A 19,240-nucleotide genomic window follows, 5' to 3' on the forward strand; every position below is an offset into this window, starting at 1 on the left:
TTGCAGCCTAAATTAAAATAATTTGATCTTTGACAAGGATGAAATGTCAAGCAGAAGGGGGTCCTCTACAAGCCACGGCCTGTGGCTTCTGAAATCTGCCTAATTTATGTCAGTCACTTCTTAATACATATTTAAGTATTACACGAAAAAGATGATAAATATGCAATCTGACACCTTTGGTATTTCCCTGCTGTTAATTTATAAAGGTCTGGCTTCCCCCAAACTGACTAAAATCATTTAAATAACAGAAGAATTGTGAAATAAGCTGGAGTTGGGGCCTGGCTTCCATTTTCACTCAATATTGAACACAGCAGGTAATACACTAAGACAATTATTTGACTAGGCCTTAGAACCCCACTGTGACAAGTGACTTTCAGAATTAGTGAAGGAGGATTCCTTTGTTCATCTGCAGAAATGGAGAGCATGCTGCAAATAGGCTTTTTTTTTCCTTTTAATTGAACTAGTGGAGTTACATGTGACAGTGGAAAAACACCAGTGTATACTATTATTCATGTTTGCACTATTCAGAGGCATGTCAATTGTCGTTTTAAGGAAACAGAGTGGGCTGTTCTCTAAGAAGTGAAAAAAAAAATCTTAAGGAGTTGCAAAGAAAAAGAGCTGTTGAAGAACACTGATGCTATTTGGGAGCAGGACAATGTATTTAAATAAATTGCAATTTATTGATACTTTGTTCCCACTAGTTCTTGACCCCAGGTAACCTTCCTCTGTTTGCTTTAATGTTATGTTGGTTAGTCTGGAAATTTTCAGTGCTATTGCTGATAGAGACAACGGAATGTAGCACACCAGTTGAATACAGGAAAATAAAAGCTGAGGTGAAGGCTATGAAATATAAACAAGTGATAATATTGTGTCAGATAATATTTTCATATGCTTTGAAGATTTATAATTTCTAAAAAGGTAGCTACAGAGGAAAGAATATAAAAGCTTAAACGCTAACAGCCTCAGTTATACAATAAATTCTGAATATTTTTATTGTGTAGGAAAAGGTCATTAACATATAGAACTGTGGGAGCTATTTATAGAGTGCAATGCTATGATGCCATTGCCTACCCTTCTTCATTTTAAAATGAAAGACCTTATTCTAAAACAAGTTTACCTAAAGGTAAAGAATATTTCAAAAATATTTTTGTCAATGTATATTAATTCTAGTTTATAAACTTTGGAGAGCTATAACTTTTGATCGATAATTTGATATTAATTAAACGTTAATGATGGATTGTAAATCTTTTATGTAATGAGTTTGACTCTGTACCTGTATCAGATAAAATTATTAGTAAGTTTACTCACTAAAACATTAAGAAACTGCTTTATAGATAATCTTAGTATTAGGACCCATAGAGTAAAAGCCATACTGGGAAAGAGCCTTGTTGACTTTAAGAATTCTATTTTCCAGTTTATGGGAAAACAAAAATCTCATCTTTCAAATTCTGAGAACTTGGGCTGGGGATGTAGCTTGATGGTAGAGTGCTTGCCTAGCATGTGTGAGGTTCTAGATTCAATTCTCAGCTCCACATAAAAATGAACAAATAAAATAAAGGTATTGCGTCCATCTACAATAAATAAATAAGTAAATAAATAAAAATTCTGATAACTTATTTTGTGAACCTGATATTCTTTTTGTCATTTGTTATTCCTGAGATTAGATTTGTAGAAGTACTTACTCATTGTAATAAATTTCAGCATTTTTGGATGAAAATTCATGACTTTAGAATTTACCATCCTTCTTAGGCTCATTAACAACCAAGTCTGAAATACTGAAAGAATGTGTTTTCTTATTCTCTTAACAGCTTTTTCTGCTACATGAGGCAAAATGAAAACTATGATCTTTATAGTTTAATTGTAGATGCAGACCTGAAATATTAAAGTATATACCCACTCCTTCTCCCAAATACTTAAATGCAAACTTCACTTTTAAAATGTATTCTTGTGGACTGTGGTTGCAGCTCAGTTGTAGAGCACTTGTCTAGCATATGTGAGGCACTGGGTTTGATTCTCAGCACCACATAAAATAAATATATAAATAAAATAAAGGTATTGTGTCCATCCACAACTAAAAAAAAAAATATTGTTTTAATTCTAAAGTTTTTAATTTTATTTATTTTTTTCTTCTATAATATAACTTGAAATTATTAAAATTAAAATCTACATTATAGGTTATATATATGTATATGTAAATTATATTTGTTTATAAGTGTATATTATATATATTTCTAATATTTTCTTGACTTTAAACATTTTAGCAGTAGCAACAACATGATTCTTATTTCTCTTAAATTACTGAATAAGATGTTTAAATCTACAATAGAGATATAATAGCGTGTCTCTAATTCACAGTGTTTTGAAGAAGAATAAATCAGGTAATGCATATGTGTTGCTTAGCACAAGGCATGGGGTAATATTAATAAATTTTAGATATTATTATCAACTATTGTCCCATGATATTTATTTACTCTCAAACATTTGTCCCCTTTTGAAGGAGATAAAATCTGATCTGATCTATATAAAAGAAGAATGTGGTATAAAAAGAGACACAAAAAATGGCTTGTTTTTGAAGAAGCTGCCAATAAAACATATATTCATTGCTTGAGGTTCTGTTGTTACTAAAGTGGTTTATTCCCTGTTATATATTTTTCAAACCATAGTTGGTATGATATTTAGGCCACATAGGAAGCAATAGCAAGCAGAATCAAATTTCTGAATTGCTGTTTTTGTTCTATTTAATTATGAAGTAACCTTGAGGGTAGAAAGGCTTATTCTGCTAATATGATAGACTGGATTCATTAAAATGTGAGCAGAGAGGGAGATTTGGCATTGACATCTATCCACATGTGCATGTGTGTGTGTGTGTAAGCGCACACACACGCACACACACACACACACAACTCTCAGGATATGAAGCAATATAATGGAAAGTGCATACTGTGCTGATTGATTTGTAAATACCACTGTAGTGTTCCCCAGAACAAGCCAGTAATGCAAAGCCAGAAAGTTGGCCTTGGAAAATATGTACAATCACAACTATAAGAAAAATAACTTAGCTCTAATTGTCCAAATTTCTTTGAGTGTCTTCTAAATAGTTTTTCTATAAGATGTAAAAAGTTCTATAGAACAAAATCACTCACTTTTATCATTGTATAGAACTTTAAAGATCAATGTTTTCCATATTTTATTCAAATATCTTTTGCTATATGATACAACTTTTTTTTTCTTGACCACTTTTTACTTTATAACACATGTAACATTGCTTTATTTATTGAAAGTTTTTCAAGGGAGAAGATGAGGGAAAGAAAGGATAAGAAGATGCAGAAGGGTTTGGGCTCTCTAAATGTCTTAAACTAGAGCCATACTTCTAAATTTTTTTCCTTATTTTTGGCTTCTGCTACAGATTTTCTTGAACCTAGGTTTCTGAGAAAAATAAATGCTCAAAACCTATTGTATAAAGCAACTTTATAGGGCTGGGGATGTGGCTCAAGCGGTAGCGCGCTCGCCTGGCATGCGTGCGGCCAGGGTTCGATCCTCAGCACCACGTACAAACAAAGATGTTGTGTCCGCCGAAAAACTAAAAAATAAATATTAAAATTCTCTCTCTCTCTCTCTTAAAAAAAAATAAAAAAATAAAAAAATAAAGCAACTTTATAAAAATAGTAATGCTGAATGTAAAGGGAAATTGCAATTTTTACAATAAATACATGACACATATATAACTGTATTTAAAAACATATATGGCATAAATTGCTATATATATTATAATAAATATATATTATATATATATATTTATATTATTAAAATATAAATCTGTGCTATATTTTCATTCATAATTGTATCCATGTGATGCATATATAAAGATATATTATTATAAATAGTAATCACAGAAAGTCCACATTGAAATTAAAATTCTTTACTTTCTGTGATCAAACTACTTTCTAAGGTTATGATCTCATCCAGTTATGAAGGGTTCTCCCCATTTTATAAAACATCTAGTGTTACTTCTAATGATTCACCTTATTTTCCAGTCATGATGAGAAGAAAGTACAAAGAGTTTATTCGGGGAATAATGTCATTTTGATATTATTACTAATAACATCAAATTATAAAGTTAGGACAATGACGAGCCTAGCCAGGCCATTATGAACCTATGTGATCCATCACTTCTGTTTACTAACCTATTACCTGAATGTTTGCCACTAATGATTTAAGTATTAGCAGTTTGTGAATTTATTTTTAAAATGAAAAGCATCAAAGCCAATATTTCTGGATTCCTAAGAGATAATTATTTTTCATGTTTCATTATTTGGTTACTTTGTTTTTGTCCTTGCCATTTATTAAAATGCAACTTTTAATTTTCCTTTATCCTTAAAATCTCTCAACGTGTCATTTTCTTTAAAATATGTCTCCAAAATTTTAAGTCCTAAGGTGTCTATATATTTTTGGTAGACCTATGTGCTCCAAGTCTTTTGAAAGTGTGTCTTGTCTTATTATCTTTGCTCTTTTTCTTGGCATTTTCACTTTCTATACTTGTAAGGGGAAATGGCAACCTTGGGAACTGAGAAAACCTAGTTAATGAATGGGAATGGAATGGGAAAGTATACTTTTTAACGTTGATTCATGAAAGTAAGTACAATTTTTTGTGAACTGTGTTTTAAAGGTTATGAAATATTGAAACTTGAAAATACTAAGTTTTTTTTATATATTACAACTTTTTCTTTCATTTCATCCACGACTTTTATATCTTTTCACTCTACATTCTCTATGCCCACTAACTTCACTAATTTCCATAGTTGTGTTCCACTTCTCATCCTTTTATATTATATTAAAACAACTTGAACCCACATTTAACTTTATTCTAATATTTCAAATTATGCTACTGTTTTTAGAGAGGCATAAATGACACTTTAGCAACTTGAATAAATGGAAGTGGGTTGCTTAAATAATATTTCATCCTGTGAGCTACACCAGAAACATGTGATGAACAAAACACAAGCCATTCCATACTATTATAAAAGGAAATTAATTTTCCTTACTTCTATTTCTACAGATTCATGGAGCTTCTTGCAGGTGGCTGAGAAAGTTTCAGATGTGCCAAACTCAAAATACCAAAATTTGTTCTTCATTCTGAAAAAAAATGGAAGAAAAGAAGCAGCTCAGACAATTATCAATAACAGAAAAGTTTTTTTTTTTTAAAAATGGCCTAACTTTGTCTTGCAATACAAGTAATAAAAAAGGTTTGAAACATATGACATCCAAAATGTAATAAATGATCACATAATTTTCAAAGCTTAAATGTTGGTGTCAAATTGTGTGATAGTCCCTTAGGGGATTACAGGAATGGGTTGATCTGACAGATTCACATATATCTTTAACTTTTCTAACTATTGGTTGATTAGATTTCTAAAAATGTTTTAGTGCTTATGGTTTTCTGTTTTAGGTAACTTGATTTAGGAACTAACCATTCTGTAATCATAAAGAGAAACAAACATTTTCCCATTTCATGTGAAAAGATAAAGTATAAGCATGCTACATGGGCATGGTTATAAATTCATTAGAAATAGGCATGAATAGATAGCATATTATTAAGAAAAATAATGGTGATCCATAAAGCTAATATTTAGTAATTTAGAGATTTTTAAGACATTATTATTTCTCATATTTCAGTAGCAGGATATTAAGATACACTGTGGAAAAAACAAGGAAGAAATAATGATATAAATATAACAAAAGTTGCAAAGAAAATAGAGTTTAAAATATTTCAGTATTTAATCTTTTTTTAGGTATTTAATCTTAATGTAATATCATGCAATTTTTTCTCCCATGACCCAATTATATTCTCTTTAGCTCTTTGCTTACTTAATGTAAGTTTACAAAGTTGACTATATTTTTCTACTATCCATATTGTACTTAAAATTCATTCTTGAAAAAAATAGACAGTTTTGAATTATACATATTTCTGATATGGTGTCATGCCCTCAATTAGAAAAACTGCAGGTAAATTGACATACACATCTTTACATACAAAATCAAAACATAAACTTCCATTTAGTATTTGAATATCTCTCACATTAAACTATTTTGTGTGACCTATAAATATCGATATCTGTCTCTTCCATTAGAATGCAAAATGTTTTGATAATTAAAAAGTTATTTGGCAAGGGAGTTTTGTACTTGATTCAATGCTGTTATTGGTTAGGAAAATGGTGTGAAATCCAATAGAGTGGTTAGTAATCTGCTGTTAAGTAGAGTTTATGACATGAAATTATAAACTATAAAAGTAATTTTATTTATCTACACATATTCAATAATATCTAGGTTTATACTAGGTTTTATTTCCATACAAAATTTTCACAAGCCCTTCTTGTTTCAGCCACATTCAGGTCAGTAATCTGAAGATCAAAACAGGTTTCAGATTTCACTGGATTCTGGTACCATGAATCATTATTATTTTCCAGGTAATATTTTTCTTATTTAAAGCCTGATTGTATACAATAGATATGCTTTTATAAGTTGACATACTTGCTGAAGTTATGTAAAATTAAAAACATTTTCCATTGATTTATCATTGTAATAAAAATGGACATCATTTTATAAGTTAAGAAGAAATTGTTGGTCTGAGATGGTCTCAAGACATTTTTAGTGGTTGTTCTAATTGTAAAATTTTTGTGTTTATCTTTCTCTAGATCTTCATTTGTTCATTCATGAGAACATTCACTTCCATATGCTTTAGTGTCAAGTTCTAAAGATATGCATAAAAATGCAATTATTTTTTGTTCTCAGTGAATGAAGAATGAGGTAAGATTATAGGCATATAAGATAATATTTAAAAAATTAATTAGTTAAATGAATATGTGCAAAAAATAATGTGAGCACACTTTGATAATTCAACTAATTTTGCTTTAGGGAATGCAAAAAAAATCTTTAAAGGAAAAAGTCATGTTTAATGGATAAGTTAGTAGAAAGCAAATAGAGAAGGAAGGAAGAAAGATAAGTTCTGAGTGTCATATCAGTGCAGTATGATGTGAGAGTATGCTGAATATGGATGGACAAGTGCAGTGAGATGTGTCTCAGAACATGTATGACACAGAAAAAGGTTAGATTTGATCTTGTATATTAATAAGATGAATAAGAGGCTGACAAGTTTATTAGCATTGGACTGACATGGCCAGCTTTATTTTATAGATAAATATGTCTAGTAGAAAAGAAAAAGTGGTCTGGAATGTTGAAATGCTGTTGGTGTTGACAGAAACGTGGCTATTGGAATAATCCAAATGAAATATCATAGGAGTTCTAAACTAAGTGACAAGGGAAATGGAGAAGAGAGTCCCAATTCAATAGACATAAATGAGGTAGAATCAATAAGAACTGGTAATATTGGATTACACTTAGATTTATGCCATACCTAGGTTATCTCTGAATGTACTTATGGGAATAACAGAGTATTTCTCTGGAATAAAAAGAGCCATGGGTTCATATTTTGACAAGTTCTATGATCTAATGTATATTGTGTTACAGTTGGAAATTAAATATACAGATGAGGCTTTCAGGTGCATAGAAATGATTATACCCTATATTTTCCATTCTGCCTATCAAAATTCATCATAGTTTAATTTAGGGCAATGTGGGACTTTGATCTGCTAACCAAGATTTACTCACTTTAACAAATACATCAGAAGAAATAGAAATTCTGAGAATTTACATTCAGCCTTTATTCACAATATTAGTTAGCATTACTGCTCATGTGCAAAAGCTACTTTAAATTCTCCATTATTACAACCATTTTATGTTTCACTTAGATAAATATATAGAGGTAATAAAAAGCACATAGAGTCAGATTCCACATGACAAATTAAAGGCTGTGAAATTTTATTTTTTCAACCAAACTGGTCTTTAGGTTGTAGAAATGCAAAAAAAGCCATTTAAGCATGTATGCTGTCTATTTTTATGACTCACATTATAAAATGATCCAAATAATTCAAACTCAAATTTGTCAGAGAAAACAAATGTGGACTTTAAGAATGTGGTAAATGGGCATTAACCCATTGTGAAATGGTCACACCAAAATCAAATTCATTGTATTCATGGGCAGGTTTTATGACTTCAAGCAAGATGACAAATGCCCCAAAAAGTCCAAAAAAAGTTATCCATGCAATTCTAATTTAATTGACATATTAAATCCTGTTCAATGAATTTAATTGTAAACCTACAGGTTCCAGTTTAATATTCAGAGTGCTTGGCTAGCAGATGTTCATGTTAAGATGAAAAAATTAGCTCCCATTTCCAGGCATTTTGTTACTAATTTTACTTCTATTATATATCCTCAAAGAAATGTGAACTATCAGAGATTTTCCTCAAGCAAAATCATTTTTGTCATTATAAAATTTAGTTAATATTTAGTTCTACAAGTTTTTAACTTTCCAATAGAGAATTTGATTTCTAGCCATATATATATATATTTTTTTTTCCTTTGAATATTTCTTTCTAGTTCATTGCTTTTTGTTTCAACTTGCATCTGTTTGGTAACAACAATGCTACAAACATAAAGCAGAACATTAAGTACCAGTGCTTTTCTCAAAAGAATACAAAAGAACTTAATTATATATAAAACTCATTTCTAACAAAGATGCATCATGAAGAGGGAGATGCTATTACTTCATTTATTTTATGTAGCAAGCTCTATGTCATAAACACACAGAAGTTTTTAATTCAGTGAAATTACTCTTAAAGGTTATCTTTTTATCTTACAGAGATTTTTAAGTTATTTTTATGTATTTATGGGGATATAGAAGATACAAGCCAATCATTTAACATGTATGAAACTGAAAAGTCTTCTGTAAGACATCTTCGTCCCTTTTCAAGTATCCTGAACTCAGTGATTCTAACTAAATTGCATGGATAACATACTCAACAAATGAAAAAAATAAATCCTCTTTGATCTTTGGTTTTCAAATGAAAGCAAAATCATAATGTCCTAGGTAAAAACCAATAAATGTTTTACTTATTAAGGATGTTTCAAAATCCGATCTTTTTCATTGTTTTTGTTTTACTTTTAGTAGTCACTTCAAAACGGAATAATTTTCTAATAGTAAGTCTTAATCTTAACAATTTGATGGCATAGCTTTGAAGCATAGTAGGGATTTGGTCTTGACTAACACTGCTGGTGTTAGGACTTGCAGTAATGTCAACTTATTGTAACAGTGTTTTAAAAAATGTTATATTTATATCATAGAATCAGTTCAGTTTTATTCATTTTTCATTGCCAAGAAATATTACACTAAACATTAGTTGTAGAACTACTCATTTATTCCTAAATGTAGTGAAATATTATTTTTAAAAATACATTACAAGGAAAATAGAAGAGCTCCTGGGGGAACTGATTTTACCAGTGAAAGAGCAGTGTTGGAAAGGTGCAACTCATCTAAGGAAAAGCACTTGTAAAGTAGCTGTGACAAGCAGAATGCTTGCAGGGCCATGGGGCCCTGTCAGTGCAAGGTCAGTCAAGGAGTAATGAAGGGGCATGTTGTAGCTTATGTTTTTCATCACTTTGTGAAGTCTCCTTGGCAAACAAATGTCATCTGTAGAGACTAAGGTAATAGGTATTTGTTAACAAGAAGGACCTGACCCAACTCAGATAAATTTACCAATTTAATTATTTCTTTTGATTGGCAACTACAAAAATCACAAATAAATAGTTATGAATAAAGTTGTTCTAAGTACAAAATGATGGAATGAATGGGAACTTTTACTCAAATTTATTTTTAAAAATAGCATCAAATATTTAAGTATATAGGTGTTACATATTTGATTGCAGAAACATGAGACTACAACATAATGAGAGCAACCAAGAAATCATCCATGTGAATGTGCCAGGGAGGAAAGTGACCCTATGTTTTAATATCATTATAAGTTATGTAAAGAACTCCATTTCATTTAAACTCTCTAACTCATGAATTTTGTTGTTGTTCTTGTTAATAGAATTGTATGTCTCTTATAATACAGAATGATCCTTCTGATATTATTTTATAGGGAAGAAACACTGCTATGATGACTACAATGGGGCTATTTTATATTTACACCAAAGAAAACACACATTTTTCATGCTTCCTTACAATGGACAGAGCTATACATTTTTTTAAATGACATATAAAAATGCTTGTATCTAATGCTCATTCATAAGGTGTGATTGTTAAACCCAGGGAGACAATGAAACAAGCTATAGAAACTTCAGACAGAATCATATAATACTTTATCTTAGTATGTTTAAAAAAGAAGATGGATATTCTAAAAATACAATTTTTAACTTGAATTACTTTCACAAGAATAAAAAAACTTTCTCAACTGTATGAAAATATGAAAATATTCAATCAAAAATCAAACATTTTTTTCAGTTATTTAAAAAATTGGTTATATCAAGGTTTTATGTGTAATAATTTTCTCCCTGTTATTTATGACCTAAATGTTCTCTTTTTCTCACCTTTATATTGCACAATACATCTAATTAATTGAATGAAAATGAAAAAGTACAAAAGCAGCAGTGTTGCCACATTACAGTCTGTACCGGATAGGTACATGTATATAGTAAATCCCTAAGAGCAGTGATAAATTTATAATTATACAAAATGTAAAGTGAATGTTAAAGAATGTTTAAACAATGACCATGTATGTTTAGAACCAAATATCTTTCAGTAGTAATCATATCTTCACTATTTAAAATAAATTTTTCATAATAAAAGTTTCTTTAGGAAAATGTTAGGAAGATTGAACAACATTTGTGGTAGCAATAATTACAGCTGTTACTGAACATGGCGTTGTCTCAGGTAAGCTTGTGGGTCATAGTAGTGATTCTCCTAATATTTTATAGGAAGTACCAAAATTTAACTCAAGAAATCCTCTTAAAAGTTTTTTTCCCAAAAATGTTTCTCATTAAATATAATAATAGATTACAGCATCACGGGAAGCTTTTTCCTAGACTATAAAGAAAATGTTCTTGATTAACAGGTCATCATTAGATGACAACTTTGTTCCTTTTTCTATGTAAGGGCCTTTATTTCCTACTCCTGAAGCAAACCCTCTAAATACGACAGTATAATCTAGAGCTGATGAATGGTACCTGAAGAGAGCATACTGTCAACTTCTGGGAAAGATTTCCTTCCTGGTAGAGACACACATGCAGAGTGGAAGCTCTCTCCTCCTTTACCATTTTTGTGTGTTGTCAGGAAAGGATATTATAATTGGAGATGGAGCAAACATTTTGTTACCATGAATGGGCAGGCAAGGGAAACCAAGAGATGTTGGCAAAATAGAACGTAATTTGGTTTTCTGTGTAGTTCAATATTATGAATGTGTTATCTTGAGTCATGGAATTGTGCATCTGAATCCACAGAAAGGAATTATCACTGCCTTCTCTCTATTTTAAGTGTATAATTTTTTTTTTGGGTGGGGGGTACAAGGGATTGAACTCAGGGGCACTCAGCCACTGAGCCACATCCCCAGCCTTATTTTGTATTTTATTTAGAGACAGGGTCTCACGGAGTTGCTTAGCACCTCTCTTTTGCTGAGTCTGGCTTTGAACTCTCCATCCTCCTGCCTCAGCCTTCCGAGCTGTTGAGATTACAGGTTGTGAGCCTGTAATATAGTTGTAATATAGGTTATAGTTGATCACATTGAGCAGGTGGATAAGAGCCTGATCAGTTTTAGGTGCCACAATTCAATTATGTTTCTACATTTACCAAAAGGAAGATGAGACTCTGGACTATGTATAATACATCACCAAGATATTGTTCAATGGTAGACCTGCTAGAAAGTCCATATATCCTTCCTAAGCAACAGAAACACTAGCTGGATAATGGCAATTGAATATATTGAGTTACAACATGTAATAACTGCTTACAACATTCACTTTCTATCTACCAATTGACTTTCTTGAAATACCTTGGTGATTTCCCTGATAATTTTCTTTCCTCTCTCTCTCTCTCTCTCCCAGCTCTTTTTTTCCCTCCCTGTTTTAATTGTTTTTAGAGAAAACACTGCCAATCATCTGGAATAAGAATATAAAGTGCATTAGCTTTAATACAGTTCAACATGTATTTCAGAAGCACATACTAAGTTTCAGGGAAGTACAGTACACATAGACATGCAAAGCAGTTTCAACCTAGGGAGTTTAAAACAGTTTAAAATATTTTTTTATCTGTTTGTTTATTTGTTTTTTCAGTACTGGCAATTGAACCCAGGGGCACTTAACCATTAAACCACCTCTCCAACACTTTTTAATTTTTTTTTCCTTTTTTATTTCGAGAAAGGGTTTTGCTAAGTTATTTAGGGTCTCACCTAATTGTTCAGGCTGTCCTTGAACTTACAATCCTCTTGCCTCAGCCTCCAGAGTTGCTAAGAGTACAGGCATGTGCCACCATGCCCAGCAATTCCACTTACATATTTTTGAAAAACACATATACTTTCATCACTGAAAGGCCAACTGATATTTTTCTATTATCCTAAATGTAATAAGATAATTTTAAATCAATAATTTTGTCATAGAATATATTTTGCCCTGCTGTATTTTTGTCTGTGTCTCCTAAGGTTTAGATGCTATATTTTGTAAAACTTGCAAAAATCAAGAAAAATTACACTTCTCTAGCTCCTTCACACATTATATTCCTTACCTATATTCTGTGAAAATTGTCGCAGCTTTACAACTTAAAAAAAATACTTCTAATAAAAGTTGTTTCCATTCCCTGAAAATTAGTTAAGTGCTTTACCTTTTGTTTCTCTTCACATATCAGCAGTCTTTTTCCAATTCTGTAACAAGAAGCAAAACTCTACATTTTGCAAATGCTGTTCACTTTAAAACTTCTCTGACATTATAACTAAAAAAGGAAATTCTTTCTCTTCCAATATTATAGAGGAGTTCTATAAACATTAATTATCTTGAAAAAAATGATAAGGGGTAGGAATCAGACTACGTGAGTTATATTGACAATATTAATATTTTAATCAAATTGAAGAATTACGTGGTCCAACATATGAATCAGTAGATCCATTATTATTTAGATTACATTTTTTTGTCACTGATTTACATCATGAGGGACCCAGATGACTCCCTGAAACATCATGATCTTCTTTTGTTTCTAGTCATGATGCTATAATTTATACAAAATATCTAGGCTGACTTCTACATGAACTAATTGACAGATATAAGCAACATCATTTGGGGATTAATCATTGTGCCAGTACTCCAAGTGCATGTAAGATAATTTTAAGATAGATGTGAAGGAAACAATTCCTCTCTTTTTCTCTCCACTACCTTTTGTTTTATTTTAAAAACATGCTAGTATATACTATTTTCTCCTGTTTGAAATTATGCCCATATCAGCAGATAATAAATGGAGACTAATTTCGAACTGAAGTAGTTTTCTAAGAAGAAGCTATTTTCAATATACATCACCATCAACAAATTACCAAACCACTAGATTTTATTATATTAAAACAATAGTAACACGTTGCATTGATTTCTAGGATTTAAAGGAAACAACATCTTTACTTTTCCATTGAGTCATAACCAAGTGTTTATAAAAATAGAACTACAATCTGAAACTAGATACAGCATTGAAGTTGTCACATTCTGAATATTGTTACATATTTATGGCCACCCATTCAGCCCAATGACTCATTTAAAGATGTTTCCTGTTCTGAACAGATTACAGAGATTAGAGAAACTATTCTATTGTACTTTGGTCTACCTATTAAATAGAAAACAGAATCTCTGAGATGCTCATTTTAGTGGGTGGTCACATATTCTCAAAATAAATCATAATATATATTCTTATATAATGTGAGAGTTCATTATTATGAACTCATGATACCACTTATGTGAGCAGGACCTTTATTTCCTATTTCTCGAAAAATTAGAAGCTAGTCATTTCAGACACAGGAAAATAAAAAGTAACTTCCTTAAAAACATGAAAGACCAAAGGAAAAATGCATATTAATGTTTCTTAATTATTAAATATTAATGTTTCTCATTAATATTATTAATGAATGATTAAATTTTTTGTCCTCATATTGATCACAGCAATTAGTTATATAAATGTAAGAAGAAATTGCCTGTTATCACTCAGAAATAATGAATCACTCTCCCCTTTGTCATTCTTAGAAGAGAATGTATATACCATAGAACACACTCTCCATGCATAAAACCAAACTGATCAAACTGTTAATTCAATCAATTGCTGGAATACTTTTTATAATAAATGGCAATTATATATGTAATTACCTTATTATTGAATACAACACAAATTTTTAGTGAGCACAAATTCTTCCTATTCCTCTATGCTTTCTTCTATATAGTGGAACTAGATGGTTTCTCCCTTTTGGAGGTAAATCTCTTGTTTTACTCCCTTGAATCAGGACTAGCTTGTGGTTTAAATGAAAACCAAGCCTCTAGCTCATCTACCAATGTACTGCAGTGGAAGAACTGCTCAACTAATCCACAGAAATATGAGAACAAAGTGATTGCTGCCTATTGCCAGTAAGTTTTGGTGTAGTATACTCTGTAAGTACTGAGAAAAGAGATGAAAACTTAGTACATAACACAAGGTGTGCTAAGCACAATATAAAAAAGTCACCAAGAGCTTTCACAAACTACCTTCCAAGATAGTGGGAAAGACAGCATTCTTCAAATATTCACATGTATATAATATAATCACTATGGTAATAAATGAAAATGGAAAAAGTGAAATAGTTGATGAGACATTATGATTACTTTTAAAAAAGTACATTTCCATCACCAGTGATTCTAAGCAGAAAGACCCTGTGGTAAAAAGGAACAGATACCTAAAATCCACTGAAAAAAAAGGCCATCAAGCCTGGATGAGGAGCCTTAGCTCACTGAGAAATAAGATCACACTGGCAGGTAAGGGCCAGATATTTACAGTATGGCCTATTTGTCTTATGAATGATATTATTAGAAGCAATGCTTGTATGAAAAAAAATACATAGAAAAATTTGTGTTTCATTGTGTATGTCTTCTTATTTTTTATTTTTTAATTTTTTTGAGGCAATTATTTGCTTCATGAGCATTCTGGAAATGGCAGCAAAATATGCTCCTAAAAAATCCAGAGGCAGCACTTGAATTTCATTATTAATCTTTTTTCATATTCAAAACCTCAGAGTTTGAAACTAAATAACCTAAATAAATCTAATAATGAAAATGAATTAAACAGAATGAGCTTTCGTAATTGTGATTGTATTTGTCTTTTCAACAAACAGATTTTTACATAGAATATAATAGGAAAGTTGAAAATAGTAATATAACCAGGCAAAGCAACAAGTTTCTATTGTATGGATTGACTCTGTGCTATGCAGTCATAAACTTTACTAATTTAGTATAACATCAGGAGTGTGCAAAACATCAAAAGGGTGATGAAATTTTTCAAACTCTTGTTCATATAAAAGGAGAGTGTCAAATAAAAAAAGTCTATCAATTATTTTCAAGCAGATAAAAACTAGTAAAGTACTTCTATTGGCAACAATGTCTTACTTTTTGAGTTCTAAAGATACAAACAGCCACTAACAATTCTGTTGTTCCCTTTCTTTATTAGGTTCATAATATAATTACTGCCCAGAAGAACTGTCAAGTGACCAGAAGTAGGAGGCAGGCAGTGATTACTCATTTAAACAATAACCTCTTAAAACAGGCAAGAAGAAAAACAAATTTTAAAAAAAGAAAGAAAGAAAAGAAAAATTCTGAATTCTTTTTTGTTACGTTCAATCGTCACAATAGAGTAATTTTCTCTCATCATCTGTAAATCTATCATCTTGCTAATGCTATGTAAAATCATTTTCATTGTAGCACATAATATATATTAATAAGCTACTAGACTTTTTCTAATATTCTACTTTCCTTTCCACTTTAGATTTAACAATCATATAATAATCACTGTTCTGCTTGCGAATGAATCATATGCAATAGTAAGGAAATAGCTAAGAGGGAGATGCCGCCCATGAGAGATTTAATCATAGGAAATGGCTGACTTTTTATTTCCAATAACCATCTGCACTCATGGTAAATCAGGTGCTAATGAAGCTCAGGCCCAGCCTGCACAGGAGCATAAATCTCAAGAACCAAAAGTCATGGAGCAACAGACATCAGAAAAACAGAATTTTCTAAGGAAATGTACCAGGATTATCATACAGAAGGTCACCATCTGCAAATGTGTCACATAAATGAATATATTTGGTAGCTGTAATGGCACTTTATGACACTGGCTGTAAACATTAAATCTCTACATTATTTTTTGAAACATCACTTTCAAATATTATGATCGTTTGTGGTTTTATATCACCTCTTAGACAGTCAACATCTTGAGGGTAGGAGCTCTCCATGCCAGTGTAAATTTATCTCCTACACAGTACTTTGCACTCATAAGGACTCAGGATCTGGAGAATAATGATGGAAATAAACTTTTTATTCTGGAATCCTACTTTAAGAGCAAGAAAATACTGCAGATTTTTTTTTTTTTAAGTGAGTGAAGAAGCCAAATCTAAATTGGACAGAATCTGTACCACATGGGGAGTTTAATTCAATCAACATGACTATTTTCTAAGAGTTTTTGTCTCTCTGTTATCCATAATCCTCAGCTTAATGTGCTGCTCAGCTATTGTTCGGGTGATATGCACAATTAGAATCAGAATGGAGGTTGGGGGAGGGACAGCCCAGAAAGGGCTGGCTGATAGAGTCAAATTCCACATCCCCCAAAATATTCAAGCCTAAGAATCTGACAGAAAATCTTTTCTATATTCTACTGTAAACCATGGGTCATGTATTTTATTAGTGATTATTAATGGTTACATTGTCAGCCATTTACAAATAATCCAAAAGCAGGGACCTGAAATCATAGGTAAAGCTGAGATGTGGGATCTCTATTAACATTTGAAACAGCCTAAGTTCCATAGCACATAATTTGCCCCATTTTCCCCACTGGTTTCCATGTGTGCAGAAATTCCAGTGAAGTGCCCAAAAGGTTCTTCTCTCACTTTTGTAAAAAATAGATTTGAAGGCACTAAAACAAAACCTAATTGCTAGAGCCAATTATTCTGTAAATAGCTTTTATAATTACCTGAGGCAGACACTTCAAGCACTAGTTCGTAATTTTCCAAGGACCATGAACACAAGGAGAGTTTGACTATAGTCATGAACCCTCTTTTCTGAAATATATACTTGACATATAGGGATAGGATTATGCCTAAAATTTCAGGAGTTTACAGTCCTGAAATCTGTGCATAGCACCCAGGACTATGTAATTCCACATCAAAAGTTGTGACTACAGCTGTGTTATCAAAATTGAGGATGAGTAAAGATCTTAGATGACAGCATAAATTACAGACTTTGATACAGAATATTATTTTCTTCTTAGTCAAAGTTACTTTATCAGGTTAAATCACAAATACAATTTCAAATTGTGTTTTCATATAGCTCTGTGTGAAATAAAATGATAATTCTTTTCATTTAAAATTGAGAAGATACATTTATCATTTAATGTATATGTGGACATGATATATAGAATTGCATTCAGATAATATTCTAGAGTACTAGTAAGAATTCACAAAATTAGAGTTGTTTATATTTGATGAGTGGGACTCAGAGGTTAGAGGCTAGTTAGTCCATACTTCTGCCTCAGGAAAATTTACTTGGCTGTATCCTAAATATGTTGACATTTGATCTCTAAGAAACTTACTTCCTGTTAGGACAATGACCATTTATATATATATGTGTCTGTCTGTGTGTGTGTGTGTATGTGTGTGTGTGTGTGTGTGTGTGTGTGTGTATATATATATATATATATATATATATATATATATATATATACATATCTCTTCCTTTCTTATTTTTCATTTATCTTAATACATGACAAAGAACTGACCAATCTTTGTTTCATAATTTAAATTATTTTATCTGAAGCCAAATATAATCTCTTTCAATTCAACACAGATAACATGAACTGAGAAGTGACTTTGCAGCATGTGATATTACATATTAGGCATATTTTAATATTAAAAAATAGTATTAAAATGGATGTTAGTAAAAACCAAGTATTACATTTGAATTTAGAGTTTTCTTCAAAGATAGCTTATTATGTTAAAGATGGTACAAAATTCTTCAAAAACAAATTGTGAAGAAAAGTTTGGTTTATGTTACAGCATATAAAGCAAGGGTATCATAACTTATGACAACAAGTAACAGATGAGTCCAAGAAACACCTGCTGAAGCAGCGCTCTTAACAGGCATCTGCATCCTTGGGATCTGGCTCCTACTTGTTTTGTGACATCTTTACCATTATGAGAAAGATTTATAAAAAGAAGTAAAGAAGGTTCAAAATTTGTTTTTCAATTTCTTCTGTACACTTAATTGTTTGCCTAAAGTTTCAGTTTCAGTTCTTTTTTTTTTCTTTTCTTTTTTGGAACTGGGGGGTTTGACTTTGAGAATGCAAGGCAGACATTTTGCCACTGAGCTATATTCCAGCCCTCAGTTTCAGTTCAGTAACTAACATGCTACTTTCACCAAAACTCATTTCCTAAAATAGAATTTTTTTCTTGCCTTACTAATAAATTTCATAAAAAGGAAAGGGAAGGAGGGCAACTTCACTACACATTTGTCACCCAGGACTTCTTTATTCTTGCTGCAAGTGTTGTCCAAGTGGTCTGACTCCTCCAAGTCTTGGATGAGGTAGAGAGAGTAGGACAGCTCTTATCTGATTTGTACTGTGGTAGAAAACTTCCACTAGCATTTTCTAGTTATGCTATATTTTTAAAATTAACTTTCCTCTTGGGCCTTTGCTTTCAATCTTCAGAGATTCTTTCCTCTGCCATCCTACATCCTTCACCCTAACACAAGGGATCTCTCTCTCATTCTCATGCAGTCTCCTGATGTAATCAAGCATACCGCTACTTCCCCAGTCCAATTTGACCTCCTCCACATCCCTTGGCGTCTGCTAATCCAACTCTCAATTTTTTCTGCTGAGGTCTCTTTGCCCATTCTGAAGGATGTAACAGATTAGTTCCAAAATAGCTGGTATTCTTTCTCTCTCCCCTTGCTGTGAGCTCACACACCTAGCCAACAGGCTGCAATGTTCTACCCTGGTAAACTCGGAAATCACAATATTTTTCAAACTGTAGTCCTCCACATCACTAGCCATTGCTCTCCATCCTTTGCTCAGATGTGACTCCTACATGATTA

General features: G+C 31.5%; 1 protein-coding gene across 6 annotated transcripts in view; it reads right to left on the minus strand.

Annotated features, from left to right (window-relative positions):
* The window catches only part of Dgkb (diacylglycerol kinase beta), a 580,628-nt gene that overhangs the window by 144,807 nt on the left and 416,581 nt on the right, over positions 1-19,240 (minus strand). For all 6 annotated transcript variants that reach the window (XM_077796729.1, XM_026408351.2, XM_026408343.2 and 3 more), the window contains one exon: positions 5,043-5,133. In XM_077796729.1, the coding sequence (XP_077652855.1) occupies positions 5,043-5,133 (91 nt within the window). The remainder of the gene's footprint in view (positions 1-5,042; positions 5,134-19,240) is intronic.

This window comes from Urocitellus parryii, chromosome 3 (assembly GCF_045843805.1).
Source record: "Urocitellus parryii isolate mUroPar1 chromosome 3, mUroPar1.hap1, whole genome shotgun sequence".
Lineage (NCBI taxonomy): Eukaryota > Metazoa > Chordata > Mammalia > Rodentia > Sciuridae > Urocitellus > Urocitellus parryii.